This window comes from Mauremys reevesii, linkage group 6 (genome assembly GCF_016161935.1).
Source record: "Mauremys reevesii isolate NIE-2019 linkage group 6, ASM1616193v1, whole genome shotgun sequence".
Taxonomy (NCBI): domain Eukaryota; kingdom Metazoa; phylum Chordata; order Testudines; family Geoemydidae; genus Mauremys; species Mauremys reevesii.
Window position 1 is genome coordinate 127,798,525 of NC_052628.1, and position 22,097 is coordinate 127,820,621.

The 22,097-nt window shown below is 45.0% G+C and overlaps 1 protein-coding gene and 1 long non-coding RNA gene across 3 annotated transcripts; both read right to left on the reverse strand.

The window, feature by feature from the left end:
* Positions 1 to 315: 315 nt before the first annotated feature.
* Positions 316 to 11,475, reverse strand: LOC120408739. The gene is made up of 3 exons (XR_005600929.1): positions 11,248 to 11,475; positions 3,812 to 3,913; positions 316 to 656 (listed from the first exon to the last, which is right to left on the reverse strand). It is a non-coding gene; the product is annotated as an uncharacterized LOC120408739 (long non-coding RNA).
* Positions 11,476 to 12,241: 766 nt separating this feature from the next.
* On the reverse strand, positions 12,242 to 17,006 carry KLF4 (Kruppel like factor 4). Of its 2 annotated transcripts, XM_039542771.1 has the most exons (5): positions 16,967 to 17,006; positions 16,718 to 16,835; positions 15,227 to 16,130; positions 14,966 to 15,130; positions 12,242 to 13,245 (listed from the first exon to the last, which is right to left on the reverse strand). In XM_039542771.1, exons 1-5 carry the CDS (start codon positions 16,969 to 16,971, stop codon positions 13,070 to 13,072), a joined length of 1,368 nt encoding a protein of 455 aa, XP_039398705.1. In that variant the 5' UTR covers positions 16,972 to 17,006; the 3' UTR covers positions 12,242 to 13,069. The 2 variants fall into 2 exon arrangements, with proteins under 2 accessions (XP_039398705.1, XP_039398704.1); XM_039542770.1 differs by having other exon boundaries at positions 14,966 to 16,130.
* Positions 17,007 to 22,097: the final 5,091 nt, after the last annotated feature.

The following is a 22,097-nucleotide window of genomic DNA, read 5'->3' on the forward strand; positions in this document are numbered from 1 at the left end:
AACAATACCTTTCTGCACATTCAACCAGCAATATTGGATATTATTTTCCTTATGTAAATACTGGTGTAAAGCAGAGGGGCAAACTCCGACAAACCCAGCATTCCCAGCAAGCAGTTACTATTGGGGTAGTTCATGCTTATAAATCAACATGCTGCTTTTCACACCCAGCGGGACGGCAGAATGTTTGTTAGTTTAGCCCAGTGATACTCAGGAGCCATATTAGTGATCAACATTCCCCAAAGGAGCCACAGTCCTGGGAATTCAGTTTCATTTACTACAGTGCTAGATATTCACCTTTAAACAGTATGACGGGGAACTAGAATTCTCAGAGCAAAATGACTGACCAAGTATTATCAATTATAACTGGTTAATAACATAGTAACAGCATCCTGATTGGTTAACAACTTAGATTGGTTAATAATTAAATCACACAGTGTTTTAATATCACGTGCCGCAAAGAGACGCAGGAGACACACTTGGGGTTTGCAAGCCTCAGGCTGAACATCACTGGTATGTTGAATCTTATACGAAGCCAAATTCTCCTCTCAGAGCCTTCAGAAAACAGTGGGAGTGGTGTGCTTGTCAGCCCCGATTCAGCAAGATATCGAAATACATGAGCAGTCCCTCTGGCTTCATGAAGCTTTGCATGAGCAAGTCTTTGGTCACACAGCTGCATGCCAAAAAAATGGAAAAAAGGGTCATGATTTTCCAATGTGATTAATGATTTTGGCTGCTTCAGTATTTGGGTGCCCAGCTGAAGACACTTTAAAAGGGGCCTGATTTTCAGAGGATGGGCAGGTGCTCATTACTTTCTGAAAATCAAGTCCTTATAAGGCAAGTCAAGCTGGGTGCCCACACATCCCGAAAAGCCGTAGCATTGCTAGCTGCATGCACTGATATGGCAGTAGTTCTTCTTTCTCCAGTGTAAATAATGGACCACCACTGAAAACTAAGAGATCTGATTCGCCTCAGCACATAGGAGCATAAAACACTTTAGTATTGGTTTAAATTCACCCTGGGTGCTACACAGCAAGACACTATGAAGCGGTGCATAGTTCCTTGGAAAGCCATCTGCACTAGGGTGAATTTCACCCAAGAGTCTTTCTCTCATTCATAAAATTGAGATCTGTACGAACACAGGCCACAAGGTGTTGCCATACGCCACTGGTCCACCTAATTCAGTGGCTTGTCTCTGAGAGTGACCGGCTGCAGGACTGGCCCCCTTCACTGATGCAAACCAAACTGGAGTAGGCCACAAAAAAGCACCATGGACCAATCTTAAAGTGAAGTTGGGTGGAATTTTCAAAAATACACCAGTGATTTAGGAGCACAAGTCCTATTGCCTTTTGGAGTGGAATTGTGCGTCTAAAAATCCCATCCATCATCTTTTCTTTTTTTCACAGAACAGCTTCACACCAAGCAGACATTCATTATAAGCCTGCTCCTGCATGCCGGCTGTCAATGGGAGTTTTGCAATGGAGTTCAGTGAGAGCAGGATCTAGCATAAGAAGCTTGCAAAATTGTATATTGAACATGGACCGAAACACCTGGGGTTTCGCCTTCTACTTCACCATACATGGAATTTCACAAGGTCAATGGAGGTAAAAAATCAGCGAGGGCTGAGCAATAAGAAGCCGTAACAAATAGCCCACTTCATTTCAAAGAGCTTCACAGAGGAGATGGGGAGCATTTTACAGATGGGGTGAGGTGACTCCCCCAGGGTCATGCAGCTGGCCCACGGAATGCCACTGAGCTCACAGCACTTCAGCAGGATCAGTTAAATCACATTTAAGGGCCCTTGTTACGCGCTTAGGGCTCAATCCCACTGCCCCTGAAAACAGAGGGGCAAAAGTCAGGATTTCACCAGGAGAGTTTTGCTTCTGAATTGAATGGGAGCAGGAGCAGGCGCCTACGTTGGGTTTAAGTGATGAGTCAGCGTACGACTCTTTGCACTGGGGGCGGGGACATGTGGTTAGAACCAACCACGTGCAAACACAGAGCCCACCCCAAGGTTCTGCTCATGTTTCTGGGCTTCAGGGGGAGTTTTGCCTGACTCAGCAGTTCAAGATTACATGGTCCCTGGTGGCTTTAAAGTCTATGAGATTAGAACCGTAAATAGCTACAGCACATATGGTGTCACACAGCCCACCAGAATACAGAATTATCCATTTAAAAATAGCCATGGATCTACCCTAGGGTCCTTGCACTTCCCTGTTTCACTGTTTGTGAACTTTTCAGTGTGTGCAAGTAGCAGCATGCAGAAGTAGGGAGAGCAATGCAGGCTCCTACAACCACTGAAGTCAATTGCAAAACTCCCATTGACCTCAGTAGCAGCAGAACAGGGCCACCAATCATGGGGGGGAGCAGGAGGGGGGAGCATGCGGGTTGGAAATACTAACTAGACTAAAAATATTTTCTTTCTCAACTTAATGTGAAAGGAATTGTGGTGTCATGAACAGCGCAAGAAGAGATGCCAGTAAATAGTTAATTGCAGGGTGCAAATTCCTTCCAAAAGGAGTGCTTGATTTTTTTCCCTGCCAAGAACTTATGTATTTTACATAGATTTAATTACATGATATGAGAAAGGAGAGGAGAATTGCCCAGACACTATGGTGATGAGTGCCATAGAAATGCCTGTATATAAATAAATACACAGAGCAAAACCAGACGTTTTACATGGCGTTTGAAAAGCAGCAATAATTGCAGCCTGGAGTTTTCGTCAGTCTCTGTCATCTTAGAGACACACAAAAGCTCAGCACAGCCTTGTCTGCACTGGGATTTTAACCACTGGTGGAGTGCAGTGTTGTCAACCTCGCATTCACAAATCATACCTCAGCCGCCCCCCACACCGCCAGGTAATGAGATTGGCTTAAAAATAATACATTTTCACATAGGCGCTGACTTTTTAATGTGCCAGGGGTACGCTCCCCCCCCCTCGCCCCAGGCCTGCCCCACTCCACCCCTTCCCCAACCCCCGCCTCTTCCCACCTCCGCTCTGCCCACTCCCCCCCCCGAGCATGCCTCGCCCTTGTTCCTCGCTCTTCTCCCCCAGTGCCTCCTGCATGCTGTGGAACAGCTGATCCATGGCAGACGGGAGACGCTGGGAGGGCCAGGGATGTGCTGATCGGCAGGGCCGCCGACTGACAGGAGGCACTGGGGGGAGGGGGAGGTGCTGATAGGGAGGCTGCCAGTGGGTTCTCAGCATCCATTGTTTTTTTCCATGGGTGCTCCAGGGCTGCACCTATGCATTTTCATCCTTTTTATCTGACTTTTGGTGTCTGAGCCATTAGGTGCACTTGCTAAATGTTTTCAAGCTTCTTGTTATGATCATGGAGGCTAAAAAAGTATTGTTATAGTACATGAAAGCTGCAAATTGGCAGCAAATGATGTGACTCCAGGAGCTGGGGATTTAAGAAAACACTAACTGTCCTGAGACTCCTCATAAAATTGTGAGTTGGTTGACCCTGCAAAGTGGTAGTGCAGATGTGATTTACACCACTGCATCGTATCACTGTTTCACATTGTGCTGCACCTCTGTAAACTACACCTAATTAGAGATTTGCACAGTGCAGCTATACCAGAGGCTGAAACCCCAGTATAGTCAGGGACAGATTAGGGCATTCTTATTAGTGCAAACCAGTGTGGCTTACCCCAGGATAAACGTCTTGATTAGTCTAGACACACTGAATGGGTGTAAGAGGGGGTGTTTCTGTGTAATTTATCCTGGCATACTGATGTAGTTACACCTGTGTACATTTCCTTAACGTAGGCAAGTTCTTAGTTATGGTAAATACTTTGGGATGAATCTTACCTCTCCATACTGCAAGGAACAGCACTAAACAAATACGTGTTTAGTGTATGACTTCAAGTCAGCCAACGGCCGCGTATAGTCAGCATATTGCAGAGAAAAAGGCTGGAATGGAAACAAAGAAGCATATACATTGAAAGATTCTATAACAGGGGTCGGCAACCTTTCAGAAGTGCTGCGCCGAGTCTTCATTTATTCACTCTAATTTAAGGTTCCGTGTGCCAGTCATACATTTTAACATTTTTAGACGGTCTCTTTCTATAAGTCTATAATACAGAACTAAACTATTGTTGTATGTAAAGTAAATAAGGTTTAAAATGCAGAGCCCCCCGACTGGTGGCCAGGACCCAGGCAGTGTGAGTGCTGCTGAAAATCAGCTTGCGTGCCGCCTTCAGCACCCGTGCCATAGGTTGCCTACCCCTGGTCTATAATCTCATTTCACTCAGACCTACTTATTTATTTATTTATTTATTTATTAAGAGGGATTAAAATCAGAACAACTGTAACTGTGTTAATTTCTCTCTACCATTTTTAATCAACTTCGACTGTGTACAGCCTTTGCTAAAGATGTCTTCTCAGCTTTTTCAATCCCTTTCTTTGAAAAAGTTCATGTTAAAGTCAATAGAATGCACCACGGTCACTGATATCTCACTAAAGCTGAATGTGCTCTTTCAAATTACTCTTACAAGTAACTGTGTTGGATAATTGTTATTAATAGTCCTGTCCTGAAAAAGGAAGACGTCAGCCCTCATGTAACGTCACTGTGTTCACCCTTGTAGACTTGACTTTTTAATGCCAATTGTTTCATTCACAAAGCCAAACAATGCACAAAACAGTAAATCATTAAAGTCCCTTTCTTGTTTTAGAGCAAATCTCTCTATCAAGTTATATAATTCACACCTCCGACAAACAGATTTTTTTTCACCTGTTTATGCTGCTATTCTCCTCAAGGAGTTGCATCCTTGGACAGTCACTATTTATTTTTAGTAACTAACTATAGCAGAAAATTAAATGTAAACTCTGGCATCTTGTGTTTAGTAAAGGGTAAAATGCTGGGGAAAGCTGGTCACAGAAAATGTCAGCTGTTCCCAGTGTTCTGAATAATTCTCCCTGACCTCTATCTTATCATACTCCGGTCACCTGCCCCTGCTCCAGCCTCCACCCCCAGGCACACACAGCTTCCAAATTTGGATCCTGAAGATTCAGAACTTAGTTTTTTCAAAACTCAACCTATTTTAGTGATGGTTTGGATTTGCTCCACATGGTTCATTTGCTCAGTCCCAAACCAGCATAACCTCTGAACCCATTTCAGAAAGGGGATTTACCTGGGACTACCATAATATAGTTTTCTAATTAAGTAATCAAATAGGCAGTTAAATACTCCTTTATCACGCCTTTAAAAGTTTATTTGGTCAAGTAGAATTAATTTTAGTGTCCACTGCAAATTCACATTGGTTTATCTCTTGCTATTCAAAAACTGCAAGACATCAGGAAGAAAAGTGTTTTGGGAGAGTGATCAAAAGGAATAGGTGGTTTGGAAAGACTGGTTTTAAACTGGTAAATGCTCCTATTATCAATTTCCATTTCCACCTAAAAATAAATTAAAGCAAAAGCCCATCCTTAATTAAAATTTAGAGAAGGACTTTTTCTTTTGTAAAAATGTCTATTACTTGAGCAACTAAAAGGATCCGTGTGTGTGTGCACGTGCGGGTGCAGAAATTAATGGTTCTAGTCAAGAATTCAGTATTCTACAGTGCCTGATGTACCTAAGTAAAGAGATATTAGGCTTATGCAATATGATTTTCAAACACTTTTATCTATGAATTCTTTATTAATCGCAATATGTACAGTCATAGTATTTTAAATAAATAGCAATTAGTATCAATTTCTTACAAAATAGCTTGGTAATCTAAAAATTCAAGATAAAGCATTTTAAAATGTCTTCTAAAAATTCATATTATGCCAAATCCTGCTGGCCTTATTCATGAAAGCAGGTCAGCCACATCAGGGGACAGCCACATCAGTAAAAACAACCAACATATGTAAAAACTTTTGAGATTTGGACTCTATCTATCCAAAGCAACTTAAAAAAATCAGAGTTGAATCCTTCTAATCCTAGGTTTAAAACAGAAAAAAAAATAAAAATCATGGTCTAGAGAAGATTGATTGGGAACTTCTATTCCCTCATAACACAATAAACACAGTTTCAATGAAACTGAAAGGTGACAAATTCAAAATCTGATTTTTTTATAAACATAGCACAAAATTAGCTTGTAGAACTCATTGCCACAAGATATCTCTGGAGCCAGGAGTTTAGCAGGGTTTCAAAGGAGATCAAATATTTATTGGACAAAAAGGACTATCCAGAGTTACAATAGTAAACATTATAAAATAAACAAGAGTTTTGGAAGGGATATACATCCTCAGACTTGAGAGCCTAAGTGAACCTTATTATTATTGGGGAGTTGGGAGGAAACTTTCCCTAGGGGGAGATTACCTGATAACTCCCTATTACTGCCTGGTTAGTTATGCCAATAAAGTCAACTGGAGTCTTGCACCTTCCTCTGAAGCATCTCATACTTGCCACTATCAAAGGCACAATACTGGACTACATGGACTACTGGGCTGATCTGTATTCCTATGTTCCTAAACAAAAGAGTTAAAAGGACGTCTAATTGTCTGAACCATAACAACCAATTAGACAGTTTCTTTGAATACAAAGCTTCTTTAGTAGGTTTTATATTACCTACATGGGAGCTTTGTCAAAGCAAATGTTAGTAAAAACTGTTTACCAAAGGAAAGGTAGTTAAATATCTTGTGCAGATGACAGCATTGTTATAGCAATCAATAAGGAAATACATGTGTGGAAAGGCAGCTGTAAATACCCGGGCAAGAACAATGACTGAGGATAACATTTTTGCTATCTAGGTGAGCAAACTTTTTCACATTCCACTTTTAAAAAATATATTTTTTAGCAGGTTCTTCCAGCTATTCTTTACTGAGCAGTGGAAACCTGCTATTAAAATATACAAATGAAGGAATTTAGATGGGCTGCTTAAGCTCAGTTCACTCCAGTGCAGGAAAATATGGGATTTTTTTTTTTTGTAACTTTTGGTAGCCAGCAAGATTACTGACTCAATATGTTTGGAGAGTAAGTATGGCATAAAACCTTGACAGTTTAGAAACAAAACTCTGTTAGACTTCCTTAATCAATGCAAACATTCAGCACAGTAGTTTAGCAATTTATTAACATACAATATCAATTATACCAGACTATGAATATAAAGGTGATGAACTATATAAGCCTTGATGAGGTCATGGTTTTTTATATGATGCAAATTGAGAACCAGACATCAAACAAGAGAGATCTGCTAATCCCCTCACAAAGACCCAGACTGCATATCAGACTCCCATGTCAGGGTGGCTTTGACTAACAAAGTCTACAATATGGGGCTTATTGGTATTTCTACAAGCTCCAACACTGGAGGTAAAATCCTAGACCCATTTACGTCAACAGCAAAAGTCACTTTGACGTTAGGATTTTACCCTGGGTAGCTGTGGGTCTGATCTGAAGGCCAGGGAAGTCAATGGGAGTAATTTCAATGAGCTATAGTATTGTATTAGGACCTACTCATGGTAACACTGCGGACAATGGCAAAACTCCTGTTGACTGCCATTAAGTGATACATAATTAATTTCAAGTAGATAACATGTTTTGGTGGTACAGAGTTATATATCAGACCATCTACCCCATCAGTAGCAAATTGTTGCAAGGGAGGTTTGCTTTGAAGAACTGCCTGATACCTGTTGCTATAATTGTTTAAAGATATTTAATCAGCCAATAAGGAGAAGCTGCATCATTTTTGTTGAGTAAGGCTGAAACCTTAATAGCACAGAACTTGAATTACAAGATTGAGCAAGCCATGGCTTGTACCACATAAACAAGCCTACTGTACCCAAAACAAAATTATGCAAAAATATTTCGAGTTGCAGATAGATAGCTGTGTTGATAAGACATTTATAATCCCTTTCTGAATCTGAAACAAGTTCCTAGGTGGAATGAGCTTGGCATTTTCACTTTAATTGATTAGTAACCATTCATATTGCCAAACTTCACTGCAGAGATTTGCTTAAAAATTCCAGTCTCCACCATGGAGAAAGTCAGAGGAGGGGTGCTGGGACAATTTGTACAGTGGGGGTGCTGAGAACCATTGAACCAAACTGTAAACACTGTAGATGATGGAAACTACTCCAAGCCAGGGGGTGCAGCAGCAGCACCCCTACTTGCAGCACCTATGAGTCAGAGCTTCAGAAATGAGGGCAGCATCACCTTAGGAAATCTAACTCATGTGCAAGACACCTGCTGTGGTCAGCTGCTAGTATCATTAGCCTTCTGGATCACTTACAACACTCACACTCCAAACACAGAGGAGATGCTAGTAAAACAAGACTTTCTTTTTCTTTTGCAACAGCAAGCATGGTTCATACATAGGGTTTCTGTTATGAGGGTTCATATGCAAGCCTCTAAGGGTGAAATGCAGCCTAGAAGACGTTTATCTGAAGTATAGTGAGAACAAAAGCAGTGGAAACACCACCACGGGCATGCGTGCCCCAGAGAGTACCTCCACAGCTGGTCTCTAGGGCTGTGCCTATAATAAACTTCACAGCTATAATTTGCCACCAGAGCTAATGACAATGGAAGCTCAAGTCACCCCAGGGCACTGCAGAGGGGGAAATGTTCCCAGATGCAGCCAATCCACGCAGGTTCCCTGAGTTAAGGCTCAGGCTTCTGTCATTCAGTTTTATGGGAGTTTCACATACCCGAGGCTGTGCTCATTGTCTCAGAATGATGCTCGTAGTGCTTAGACTTTCCAGTCTTCTGTAGCAGAACATTCCAGCATGACAAGTTATGATTTTATAATGCACTCAAGGTCCCCAGTTATGCAAAAACAACTGCATTTATGCATAACAAGAAGGAGCAGCAAGGCACCTAATGAATACAGTTGAGTTATTTGACTATTTTAGCCTCTTTATTTGAAATGCCTGATAAATGCATAAAAACCAAGTCCATGTTCTTGATCCATTGCTGCCAATGGAAGTTTTGTCCCTGACCCCAAAGGAAGCAGGAGGGGCCCAAGGTCTAGGATACATTTATAGAAATACATGGTAAACGTATTCAACGGAGCATTACATCACTAGGGGTGATTATCTACACTTCCTGTGACCTCACCTTCTTAAAGCAAAGGGGAAGAGATTCCGTGATCTACAGCAGCTTAATTGAAATCAATGTGCATCTCAGAGTTGACTTCAGTAGAAGCAGGATTTGGTCCCCAGGGGAGTAGTAAATCCACTAAAAGAGAAACTCTTAAAGTAAAAATGTCTGATAGGGAAGAGATGGAAGCATTTGCATGAGATGACAAGTAATGAAATAATTGGAAGTAGACAAGTTTCCACTCTAAACTCCACAACAGACAGAAATAAAGGATTAATGAGCAATAATCCCATCTATTGCCTCGAGTCATTTGTATACAAATATACACTTCTGAAAACTTGGCACCTTCACGATAGACATGTGTCATCTTGGAAAGAGCTCATCTTCACACACCAAGCCCGCTTACAGGGGATGTTTAGGGCTATGGTGGATAAGGATTGAGAGGGGCTGTAGTTTGTATTTCACTCTGCACAGCCTTTTTGAACGTGGGGGCTTTCTCTAGGCATCTGCAAGAGTGGCCTTGAGTGAATGGGAGCTATTGGGTACTCAGCTCCCTTTGGAAATGAAGCCATTTTTAAGATGTCTTCTTTTAAGGTGCCTATACACATAAGTATCCTAAGCTGTAAACATTAGCATATGTACATCACTTTACTATCCCTTGCAGCTGAGGTAAACGGAATATGATTTTTCAAGGTACTGTATAACAAAATTGTTTGGTGTTTTTTGCTTGCCTTTTATGAGAGGCATTTATTATTGTCTATATTGTGCCTCAGGATGCCTTTGTATTGTCACAGCTAAACGCACCTCAAGGAGGCAAGACATAATGGAACAGGTGGCTGAGCTTGCTATTTTTAGCTATACCTATCTATCAAAGTACAACTGGTAGAATTGCTTGTTTCAGTCTTTCCCAGGAGCCCTCCTAAAGAGTAAGGCTGAGAGACGTGGGCTTTACCCTTGCCAGTGAAGAATTGTGAGCTGGCCTGGCTCCATACGTATACGCAGTATCAGTTGGGATCTGTTTAAAAGTATTTTTAAAAATACTCACTAAGCTGCTTCCATCTCTATTAGCTTTTGAATGAAAGTCAGAATATAAAAGAGAGGCCGTCTGTGGCAGGAAACAATTTTGGATGGGGGAGAGAGAGAATGAAGCCCTGTTTTCAGAACATTGTTTGAGCAACTATAAAGTTCAGGCCTGTGAAAGCATCAAAGAAAAAATAAATAAAGTTCACTTTAATAACCATGTGTCTCCAAATGTTCAGGCATCTTTATTTTTTATAAAGTGCTTACACATTGTTATGAGAGTGCTCTTGAAGCTCAAAACAGGTATAAGATTTATCCAATGACCGTGTTTTTCTAGAGCTAGATTTTAATGGACTGAATGAGGATATACTTGATTCGGAAGATGAACAGGGTCGCTGATTCACAGTCAAAGTATCTGTACATACATGTTATCTACAGAGTTGGAAATATGCTTCGGCTACATTGGGAAGTGCATAGCACAAACCCAGGAAAGCTTGGCAGGGTCACACAACGGGTCAAACAGTTTCCCACTTTTGACATTTGATAATCCCTCCATGGCAGCATCAATATTTGAGGCAATGCAACATAAAAAGGTCAAAACCAATTACTACTTTAAATATTTTAAACGTTAAAAATCCTGCTGATCAAAAAGTGACTCCTAACTTTATCAAATAGACAAAGCTAAATTTATTTGCAAATCAAAAAGGATACAATTTCCCTCTCTCTCTCTCCACCCTCCCCCCCCCCCCCGCTTCATTCCCCGTTACCTGTATGCCAAACAAGTCAAGGCACCTTTCAACTGAACAAGAATGCATATAATCAGTAAGGCATGGACTTCATCACAAAGAAAGAACACATCAAAATGTGAAATCCAATAGCATTCTTGAGACAGATTTGAAAAAAAAAAATCAAGTAGGTATTACCACTTGTTTTGACAGAAACTGCAAAATATAAACTGACCTTATCAGTAATACTTATTTTCCATGTTCTACTTTATTCATTCTGATATATGTATAGGCAAAATAACTAGATGACATTTTTAAACCAGTGCAAGACAATTTGTTTCTTTTTACAATAAATCCTGGTTTTGGGCCTGATCTTGCTAACACTGATCACAAGTCAGTCTATGTATTTATACCACATCAACCACAAAGGGGGCCTTGAGCCATCATGGGCCCTTACACACTACTGCAATAAAAATAATTACCTTATTCATGCAACTAGTTCCATTTACTTCAATAAAGTGAGAAAAGTACAAGAGTATGTTGAAGTGTTTTCAGGATCAAGCACTTTAGTTGTAACCACTGACTGTGTAGATCCTGAAGATGTGTTGAATATTAATGCGTAACATTCACAGCTTGTTGAATTCAGTGCAGAAGAATCAATACGGCTTAACTGAGCTTCTTGTTAGCAACTTGGGCCATGCACACCTGTATTCCCTGAACACTCACAATTGTCACATCACTAGGAATTTTCAGTGCACATCAAATTCTACTATTCCATGTAATGCCAAGAAATTACATACACAATGCCCCAAGTTTATTACTAGCATATAGCTGATTTTTTCAAGATATTACTCTAAATTTCTCAGCAGTATGAAAAGATTAACAGTGTAAACATAGCTTATCTATGTGACTTTACAGGAACAGAAGCTGAAAACTCAAACTGTAAAAGTTTCAGATCGGGTAGTCATATGGGTGTTGCACTCGAGACACACAAACACTAAATTTGCTCAGTACAAAACCATGGAAAGACTTCCAGTTTCTGAGGATTAAGGGTTTTTTATTTTAATGCTTCTAAGTCTCAGACAGACATTTTAGTTGGTTACACTCTAACCACGAGTAATTCAGAAGACCTTAGTTTAAAACTGGAAAGTGTGCTTCTCTAGTGCAGAGGAGAGAGGTGAGCAAGGACTCACTATTCAGAACAACCAGTTTTCAGTGCATTTTTCCCCAAAGACAAAGCTTTATAGCAGTACTGGAAATGTATGAGCCTAATGTTGTGGTCTTTGCCCTATGAGCTTTGTCTGAGTAAAGGACTACGGTATTGAGCCACTCATGAGTATTTAAAAGCAAGGTTTCTTTAGACACAAATGCATAGAAGACAAAGTGGAAAAGCCATTCAGATAAAATATTATAGGTTTATTTAAAACTTATTTTCAGCTTGAATATGCAAAATACGAACTTCAACAAAATGTTCATTTTTACTTTGTAGTTTACAAATATACAAAATAGACGTTTGTTTAAATTTATATTACATATTTATTATGTAAAGAACTATATAGAAAACATTTGTTCTGCTTAAGGCATATTTGGAAATAAACCATTGTACAAATTATTGCACATTGAAACCACAGTGCATTACAGACTGTCTGCATAAAGTTTTTTTCTTAAGAAAAAAAAGAAAAGAAATAAATCAGGTTTATTTACCTGACTTAGGTCAATTGTAGATCGGAAGACAAAAATATTTCCTTGTCAGATATGCAGCAGTTTGAGAACTTTGGCTTCCTGTTTTTGGTACCTTTAGAACCAACAGTCACTAAGCACCATGAAATAGGCTTTTAAACAATTCTGTACCTGAATTTCTTCCTCCTCTTTTAACATAGTAATGGCTTTTAGAAGGAAAAAAAAGACAAGACGATTTACATCTCATATTGCATTGAAACAAGATTTAAGGGAATGTAATCTCCCTGTGTAATCTCCCCTCCCACCCAACAAGCAGTCTATTTAACCCTGATATCCTTGACTTCCAGTCACTCCTTGGCATTTTGTAGTCCAGAAATATTCAAGTTGGATTTAGAAATGGAATGATAGAAGATCCAGTCATTGACCCCAATGTTTTTCTTTAATTTATAATTAAAAAAAGAAGAGTTCCAACATTTGCATTTGATTATCTATTTCCTGTCTTTGGAAGACTTCACCATGATTCCTTGTAGTGCTTTAGCTGGGCTCCAGCCTCTTGTGGAAGACAGTCTGTGCTGTAAATACTGAATCTCTTATGGCAGTATGGGAAAGATCCACTGCTTTTGATTAAAAGTGCCTCTTCATATGTAAGGCTAGGTGATCTGACCTGGAAAATGCTCTGTCACATCTCTGACACTGAAAAGGGCGGTGGCCGGTGTGTTTCCTGTAGTGACGGGTAAGTTCATCGGAGCGGGCAAATTTCCATCCACAGCCCTCCCAGTCACAGTGGTATGGTTTTTCGCCTTCAAAAATAATAATAATAATAAAATCACGTCAGTTAAGTCCATATTTGTCTGCAGCCGTGCACATACTTTAGTATGTTCCAGCCTTCTATTAATATCTTCACTCAAGAAGCTTGGTAACATACAGGAAAAGTAATGTTTTCATTAAAGAAAATAAGATCAATAAGGCTTTTTGTGGTAGTGAGATATATATATTTTATAGCTACAAAGATGCTAAAATCAGACAAAGGACAAAAACCTCCTATTCTTTGCATGACCGTATGACTAAATGTCATATAAGAACCTTCCTTTTATTGAAACCTTAAGTACAACACTTATTATTTCCAGACTATCTCATATGCAGGAATTTAGAATACAAAGCTCAGATAATGGTATCAACACATATATGCATTTTGCTGATTGAGGATTGTTAAACAAGGATCAACCAGAAACAGCTCAGAAGTAATGGATTTAGATTAGAGTAGATTTCAGGAATAAAGAATCTGCTGTAAACTTCATTAGATCAACTTTATTAAAAAATTAGAGGGCTCAATCAATCTTTTAAGCAAAGCTCCTATTGACTTCAGTAGGAACTTTACTTAAAGATTATAGACTCATCACATTAGCATTCTGGAAAGTATCTATCCAATCTGAAAATACCAGAAAAACTGTTAGCCATTTCTCTGGAGAAATTCAAACCCAGTCCTGCTCACACTGACATTAGCTGGGACATGATAAGTATCAGTTTCCACTCAACTCTGAGATGTCCCTTAGCTCTTTCCTACCGCTTCTGCTCACAGAATAAATTGATTCAAATTCCTACAACTTCATTCAGGGATCCTGAATAATTCAAATCTAAGTTATACCGTGCGTTTAGAGAATGTCAGAAGTAGTGACTATTATTTATCAGAAATACTTTCACCAACTTCATTACTGCAGTAAGCATTCTTCAATGGCAAAGTTAAATGATACCTGTGAGATCAAGCTTAAATATTTATTATTTTACTTGTATTCCAATGGTAGTTGAAGATCCTTAAACTAGATTTCTTGCAGTGATAATAAAGCAGAAGAATAACTTTTAAAAGTAGACTACACATTTTATCTTGTCATTAACACAGAATTATCAAAATGTTCTCGGAGTATCTTGCTTCACCTGCAAGCAACAGCATTATCTTTCCTTGATTTCAGAACTGCGGTAACTAGGGACATGCCAGTAACAGACTCCCTCCAGTTAGAAGAGCAAACCAGGACAAAAGAAAAAAGTTTTAAACCAGGAGCAAAGAAAGTAAAATCTAAGGAGATACCTGCAACATAGGCTCCTGTCATACAGCTGAGCCAATGCTATCTAGATCAACAAATTCAGCTCGACTTCCAACTACCTGCCAATTAACTAGCCACATAGCAATAGACATGCAAACAAACCTTGTGTCTGCAAAAACACCCTGCAATGTCTGAGTCATTTTGAGCCATGAAGTAACCTCCAATCCAGTAGGTAAAACCATAAATTGCATGTTTTTTTAACCTGAGTAAAAAGTGGGATTATTTTTCCCCACAAAAATTGCATCCTTTTATCTGATCAAAAAATGTGGAGATTCAGCATTTTTGGATCAGCTGGATTTAATTACCCGAGTAGACTACACCTCCCTAAAGAGAGCCCAGAAAGGGGTCCGTCTCCTTCATACACTTTGGTAACACTTAAATAGCGTGCCATGCCAACAAAGCCTTACTGAATGGACCTTACCTGTGTGGGTCCTAAGATGTGCCTTGAGATGAGAGCTCTTGGTGTAGGTTTTGCCGCAACCCGCATAGTCGCAGGTATGCGTGGCGGTCCTTTTCCTGGGCCACGACCTACGTCCCCTCTTTGGCTTGGTTTCTTCTGGCAGACAGCTCCCAGGTGGCATCAGCTCTAAAGGTGAAGAGGGCGCAGTCAGCATCATCACCCCTTGTACCAAGCGAGGCACATTTAGAGGCTCCCCTGAACTAGTTAGACACTTAGACTGACCTTGATACTGTAGTGCACTTGGTGGGAGCTGCTCTGGCAGGAAAGGAGGGTAGCCTGGGGCAGGGTGGTAGCCTGGGGGCAGTGAGAGGTGACTTAGGCCCTGGGAGGAAGGATGGCAGTCTCTGCTGTTCATCATCTCCTCTGGAGCCAAGGAGGGGTTAGTCCTGCTGGGCAGCGGCCTCCCCAGGGGGAACTCGTGCTGCTGGGCTCGCTGGCTAGCGCCAGGAGGAGGCTGGGCAATGGTGCAAGAAGGGGCTGCCTCCTGCTTGATTTTTTGGCACATCCTGGGGAGGGAGCCGTAAGGGGCCCCGGGGCTGTCCGTGCAGCCAGCAGCCGGGTTGCTCTTGCAGCTAACACTGATGTGGTTATATTCCCCCATGTTCACCGTGGCTTTCACAACAAATTTCCCATGCAGGCTGCCCAGAGGCGACTGCTGCTGCTGCTGCTGCATGTAAACCGGGTCCAAATCCGGCCTCATCAGCTCGGCTACAAATCCACCGGACGGGGACACGTCGTTGATGTCGGCCAGGTTGAAGGGGGCGGCGGGGGCGGGCTCCCGGGCGGCGCCGTACAGGAGGCCGGGCTCCCCCCTCTGCAGCGGGTAGGTGAAGTGGCAGGCGCTGGCGGCGGGCGCCGAGGGGCAGGCGCTGGCCGGGGGCGAGGCGGCGGACACCACCACGGCCGCGGCGGCCGCCGGCTCCTGGTGGATGAGCGAGTTGGAGAGGATGAAGTCGAAGTCCAGCAGCTCGTTGAGCTCCTCCGCCTCCCTCCGGGCCATGAGCGCCGGGCTGGCCCCGCGGCTGCCGCTGCTCGCCTGGGTCTCCAGCTCGGCCGGCAGCTCGTAGGGCCGCCCCGTCAGCCCGGGCGGGAGCCGCTTGAGATGGGACAGCTCCTCCCTCCAGCGCTGCGGGCAGGAAGAGACACGGGCACCGGTCAGCACCGGGCCGGCCAGGCGGGGATCCCCCCGGCATTGCACGGGGCCGGGCGCCGACCCGCACCCCCCGGGGGAGACCCACGTTGCTGCTACGTGCGGTGTGTAACCACGGCCCCCCGCCCTAGTCCCAGCCACTGAACTCCGCGCCAGGGGATGAGGCAGCTCCTGCGCCCGGCGCCCACGCCCAGGAGAGGCTGCCGGATCGCTGCCTGCTGCAGCCCGGCCAGCGCGGGGTGGGAGCGCCCCGGAGCGGTGCCTCCCCAAGGGCAGCCGAGTCCCATCTCCCCCAAGGGTTTCCAGCCGCACCAGGCACTCGCCCCATCCAGCGCGGCCACTGCCCCAAGGCAGCAGCGGGAAACTGACCAGCCAGAAAGGGGAACTGGAGCCCGCCTCAGCCTGCAGCTGGCACTGGCTGAGCGCAGCCCAGCTCAGCCCCGGTCACTTTCGCCAGGTGGGGCCGGGCAGCTCCCCTGCGCTGCGATCCACGCCCCGGGCACCGGCTTGCCCCCAGTCGCGGAGCACAGGGCAGGCTGTGCAGGGTGGGGAGGGATACTCACATTGCTGGCACCTGCCTGCCTCAGGGCTTTCTCCCTGCCCGCCGTGCCCGCTGCGAAGGTCGCGATGGAGGGGAGCAGCGTGCCGCTGAGAGCCATGTCAAATTCGCCGGGTGGCTGCCTGCAGACAACACGGGGAGAGAAGCAGACAGCCCTGTAACGCCGCCGCTGCTCGGGGACCGGATCCACGCTGCTGTGCCACCGAGATCCATCAAGTGCAAGGGGTGGGGGGGAAGGAGACACAGCACCCACCTCATTAAAGTGTCAGGGGCTGCTCGGTCTGGGAGCCGGCGGAGAGTCCAGCTGGGGAGAGACTCCAAGGGGGGGGGGGAATAAAAACGTTGCACCAAAAATATGAAAAAAAATTGCAAGACAAATATCCTTTAATTACAGCTCGGACGGGCCGCTCCGGAGCAGGCGGTGGCTCGGGGCTAGCAGCGGTCCCGCCGCCGGGCAGCAGCAGCAGTAGCAGCAGCGAGGCAGCAGGAGGGGGGCGGCGCGAGACGGTTCCCGGGGATTCCCTGCTCGCGCCGCTGCCATGGGGGAGCCGCTGCTGCTGCGAGCTGGGGAGCGGGGGGGGGTGTCCTCGCGGGCGGGGCTCGCGCCCAGAGCGCTGGCACTGTCCGTTCGGAACTGTCACGCCGCGCGGCCGGGCCGCCCCACTTATAACTTCATCGCCCTCTGCCCCCCGCCCAACCAGCGTGGTCACCCGGGCTCCGCCCACCGTCGCCGCGGCAACCACCAAAACAAACTTTCTCGGAACACGTGGGGGAGGGAAGGGGGGAAGGGATGGGCCGTGACGCAAGCAAAGCAGCTGGCTGGCAGCGCGCGGCATTGACGTCACCGAGGAGGAGTCCGCGACGCAGCGGCGGCTCCCCCCCCCCCCACCCGCCCGCGGGCAGCGCCCCAGCGCCTCGCGCACCTGTGCTGGAGGGGAGGCGGGGACGGACGGACAGAGGACAGGGCTGGGGGGATGCAGGGACGGGACAGGGGACAGGGCTGGGGGGATGCAGGGACGGGACCGAGGGGACGAAGGGGGCAGGGACTGAGTGATGCAGGGAAGGGAGTGAAGGCTGGGGGGATGCAGGGAAGGGACAGAGGGGACGGAGGGGGCAGGGACGGATGGAGACGGGACAGGGGACAGGGATGGAGAGATGCAGGGAAGGGACGGAGGGGGCAGGGCTGGGGGATGCAGGGACAGGACGGAGGGACAGAGGCAGGCAGACGACAGGGGGGGACAGGAGGAGAGAGAGGAAGGGACGGAGGGGGCAGGGACGGACGGGACGAATGGGGCAGGGACGGATGGAGACGGGACAGAGGACAGGGCTGGGGGGATGAAGGGAAGGGACGGAGGGGACAGGGCTGGGGGGATGAAGGGACGGAGCGGGCATGAGGGAGGGGACGAAGGGGGCAGGGACTGAGTGATGCAGGGAAGGGAGTGAAGGCTGGGGGGATGCAGGGAAGGGACAGAGGGGACGAAGGGGGCAGGGATGGATGGCCAGAGGGGACGGGACAGGGGACAGGGATGGAGAGACGCAGGGAAGGGAGTGAAGGATGGGGGGGGGAAGGGTGACCAGATCGCAAGCGTGAACTATCAGGCCACATTGGTGGAGCTGGGGGAGGGGAGACAGACTGACTCAGGTGCACAGCCCCGTTGGGAGCCAGGGGCACACTGGTCCGCCTGGCCCTGTGCTACCAGCGTGCCCCTTCCTGTTGAGGTGGGCCCATGCTGTGCCACACAACTCTCCTGCCCAGCGCCCCCTGGATCCACTATGCCCAGAGCCCCCCTACAACTCTTCCACCACAAATGCACAGTGCTGTGCACACCCCCCGCCCAGCACACCCCTGCCCACAGCCCCACCACAGCTGCCCAGCACCCCACACAGAAACCCCCACTCGCTAGTTTCCCAATACACACAGATTTCCCCTCCCTTCCTTCCTCCCTCCCAGTGCCCTTCCCCACAGCCCCCCACCATAACTGCACAATGCCCCACGCAGACCCGCAGTGCCCTGACACACACAGATCTCCCCCATAGCCCAGCACCCCCCAACAGGCCCCCACTGTCTAGCACCCCAAAGCACACAAACCTCCCCCACTGCCCAGCACCCCACACACACCTCCCAGATACTCACTCCACCACACCCTGCCCCCTTCCCTGGCCCCACTCACCAGCCCTGCTGGGAGGTCTCTGGCTCCTAGGGTGAGAGCAGCCAGGGGAGTCTCCAGGCTCTCCAAGTGCTGTGCCCGCCACGCTCCGCAAGCTCCGTGGCTCCCATTGGCTGGGAAAAGCACCAATGGGAGCTGCCGGAGCCGCGGAGCGGAACTTGCAGGTGCTGGCACGCAGAGCCCCCCCACCCTAAGAGCCAGAGGGACCTTCCAGGGGGTGAGGTGGGGAGTCCCGGCGATGCTCACCTGGGGCGGCTCCCGTCCTGGGAAGCATACGGCAGGCTGGTCCCTCTGGCTCCTAGGGTCGCGGGTCGGGGTGGGGGAGGCGAAGGGCTCTCTGCCCACTCCCGGCGCCTGCAAGCCCCACCCCTGCAGCACACAGCGCTCCTGCCGGCGGGCGCTGGGAGCTGCCCCAGGAACTGGTGAGCAGCAGTGACGCGGCTGCAGTCTGGACAGTCCCCAATATCGGGACAAAGGGCGCCCCGACCGATGTAAGGTCGGGAGCGGGACAGGTCCCCTAAAATCTGGACATCTGGTCACCCTAGGGAGGGGTGCAGGGAAGAGAGCGAAAGAAGGATGGAGAGAGGGGAAGGAGGGGCAGGGATGGAGGAATAGGAAGGGGGAAGGATGCAGGGAAGGGAAGGGAGTGAAGGATGTGGGGAGGAGACAAATCTGATTTATTTTCACCCCTTTTGAAAATGTTGTCTCCTGTTTTTCACTCTTGTTTTTTCAAGACCCAAAGGGAGAAATCCCCTCCCCCCTCCTACTCCATGGGAGGAGGGAAGGGGGGATTGAGCTTCTCTATGAATAGCTCCAGTGCCTGATTCTGCTTGAACTTAGTTTTCCTGAAAGTGGCACCATTTTTCTCAGTTTTACTGTCACCCCTGGGGTTCTAAATAACAGCAGTGAAACTGACCAAAGCTGCCAGTGCTTGGCAGCATTGTGAGGAGGAATAGAAGCTCTGGAACTGCCAGTTTGCAGACTCAGGAAGACAGGTCTGCACTGGTTTACATTTGGAAGGTTATCTTCAGATAATGAAAGCTGGGCATGTGCTTTCTTCAATCCCTGACAATGCATGGCAGAGAATACAATTAATAAAGAAAGAAAAACAGTTTTAGCCCCTTTTTGCACGGTTACCTGCACTTATATAGGTTGCAACCTCATATTCCTTGCACAATCTACAAGTATGGGTGCATCGGTAATGCCCTAATTGTATTACCGTTGCACCGTGATTTTGCTTGGTTCTTTTTAACCAAGGTGAAGTATTCCTAGAAAATAGGTGAAACATTTGGATTTGTAACAGTAATGTAAATACTGTGATAAATTCAGTGCCCCTGGCTTCCCATGGTTCCACAGTCATAGAAATGGCACTGGAATTTACTTTTATCTTCAGAATTCTTCTCCCCTCCCTCTGCAGATCACCATAAGAACTTCAGGAAGGGCATTTGAAATAACACATAAAAGTGATTCCATGCACAAGTCTAGAGTGTTTTCTGTTTCTCTGGAATTTGGCAGTCTATGGTGCCTAATATGGGCATATATGTTTGATTACTATAGAAATCTTTCAGATCCTGTAAAAAAAAAAGTCTGTCTTCACAGAATCCTCTCATCATTGGTACAGAAAGTGAAACAGAAGTGCTGCAGTATTTTAGGGTTTCTGGATTTGTTTTTCTCCAGGAAACAATTTTGGTGCTTTTATTATGCCAGATAATTACAAAAAATGTACTATCTTAAAAATATTGGTGATTGGCAGCAGTAGCCCTGGAAACGAAAATGGGTGAAATTTTCAAAAGAGAGTAAGTGATTTAGGAACATAAGTCTCATTAACTTTTAATGGGACTGGCATTTCTAAGTCATTGAGTTTTCAATGTCTCACCCAACATGTAAAATAGGGCTTGAATTTTCTATGATTTAGTTGACCACTGGCATGTACTTTCAGTATTTTCAAAAAGCATATACCAAATGGTAAATTAGAACATGCTGTAGCATGGCTAGTGCTGAATTATCAGAGAAGTAGTTTCAAAACTTCCAATTTTTTATGCAGTATGTAGCTATTTATTTGTTCTAAAATCCATACTCTTACTGGCAGACTATTCTCAGACCTTGTAACCTTGTATGACTCTGACATAAACAAAGTTGTAGCTTCTAGTAGAGACTTAAGTGATTTGCTCTGCTCTTTGTGTTATAGAGGAAAATCTTGTTCTCAGATGCTGATTCTTGAAATGATGAGGGTTTGTCGATCCCATAAATCACCTTCTTTCAAGGCTGGATTAGATATTCAAAAAAGGTTATGAACCTCCTTACTTGTACAGTCATCATTCCAAAACAGGTCGATCGAGAGGAGTTAAGTCCCTGCCCTGTATAATTTATAAACATGAAGCTGAGTAACCTTTGATGACTAAATTAAACTCTAAAATAATAATAAAAAGCTTAGCTTTATTTTAGTAAACTGGTATTACAAGTTTCATGATATAAATGTTAATTATCAACATCTTTGGCACTAGAAAATGGATTTTTCTCTGCACAAAGTCCATTTCTTGGCAGAGGATACATTGGGAACTATCAATATAAAAAGGATTAATGTGGAGACATGAAGAATAATAAAACATTAAGGTTGTTATCTAAATATTTCAAATAGAGAGAAAGAGGTACATGTCTACCTATAATACGAGTTTTAGGATCAGCGGGCTCAGTTGTTTACAGACTCTGAATGATGCTTTGTTTTGACGCTCGTGAAAGCTTCCTTATTTATTTTCGTGGCCCAGGGTTGTCTCCCTGGTTTCCCTGTTTATATATTATATAATAAGCATGTTAATCAAGGGTGATCATGTTAGGTTCTTTTCATCCATGGTTTAAAACAATTAGAGAAACTCTTTCTTTTCCCCCCCTTAGCTTAGTCTGCAGAAAAATTCACAAGATGAAATAAGCTCTGTGTGGGTTTTTCCCATGTAGAGCAGTGAAATTGTCCTATTTGTTTTTCTATTTCATATTTCTGTACATGTTAATTTATTTTTATTCCTAAACATTCCATAAGTTCCTATATTTAAATATAATTTGAAAGTCAGAGTCACTCTAGGCAAAAATTAGAATAAAATTCTTTATTAGAAGTACATCATTAAGCATAAAGAATGAGGAGTACTTGTGGCACCTTAGAGACTAACAAATTTATTTGGGCATAAGCTTTCGTGGGCTAAAACCCACTTCATCGGACGCATG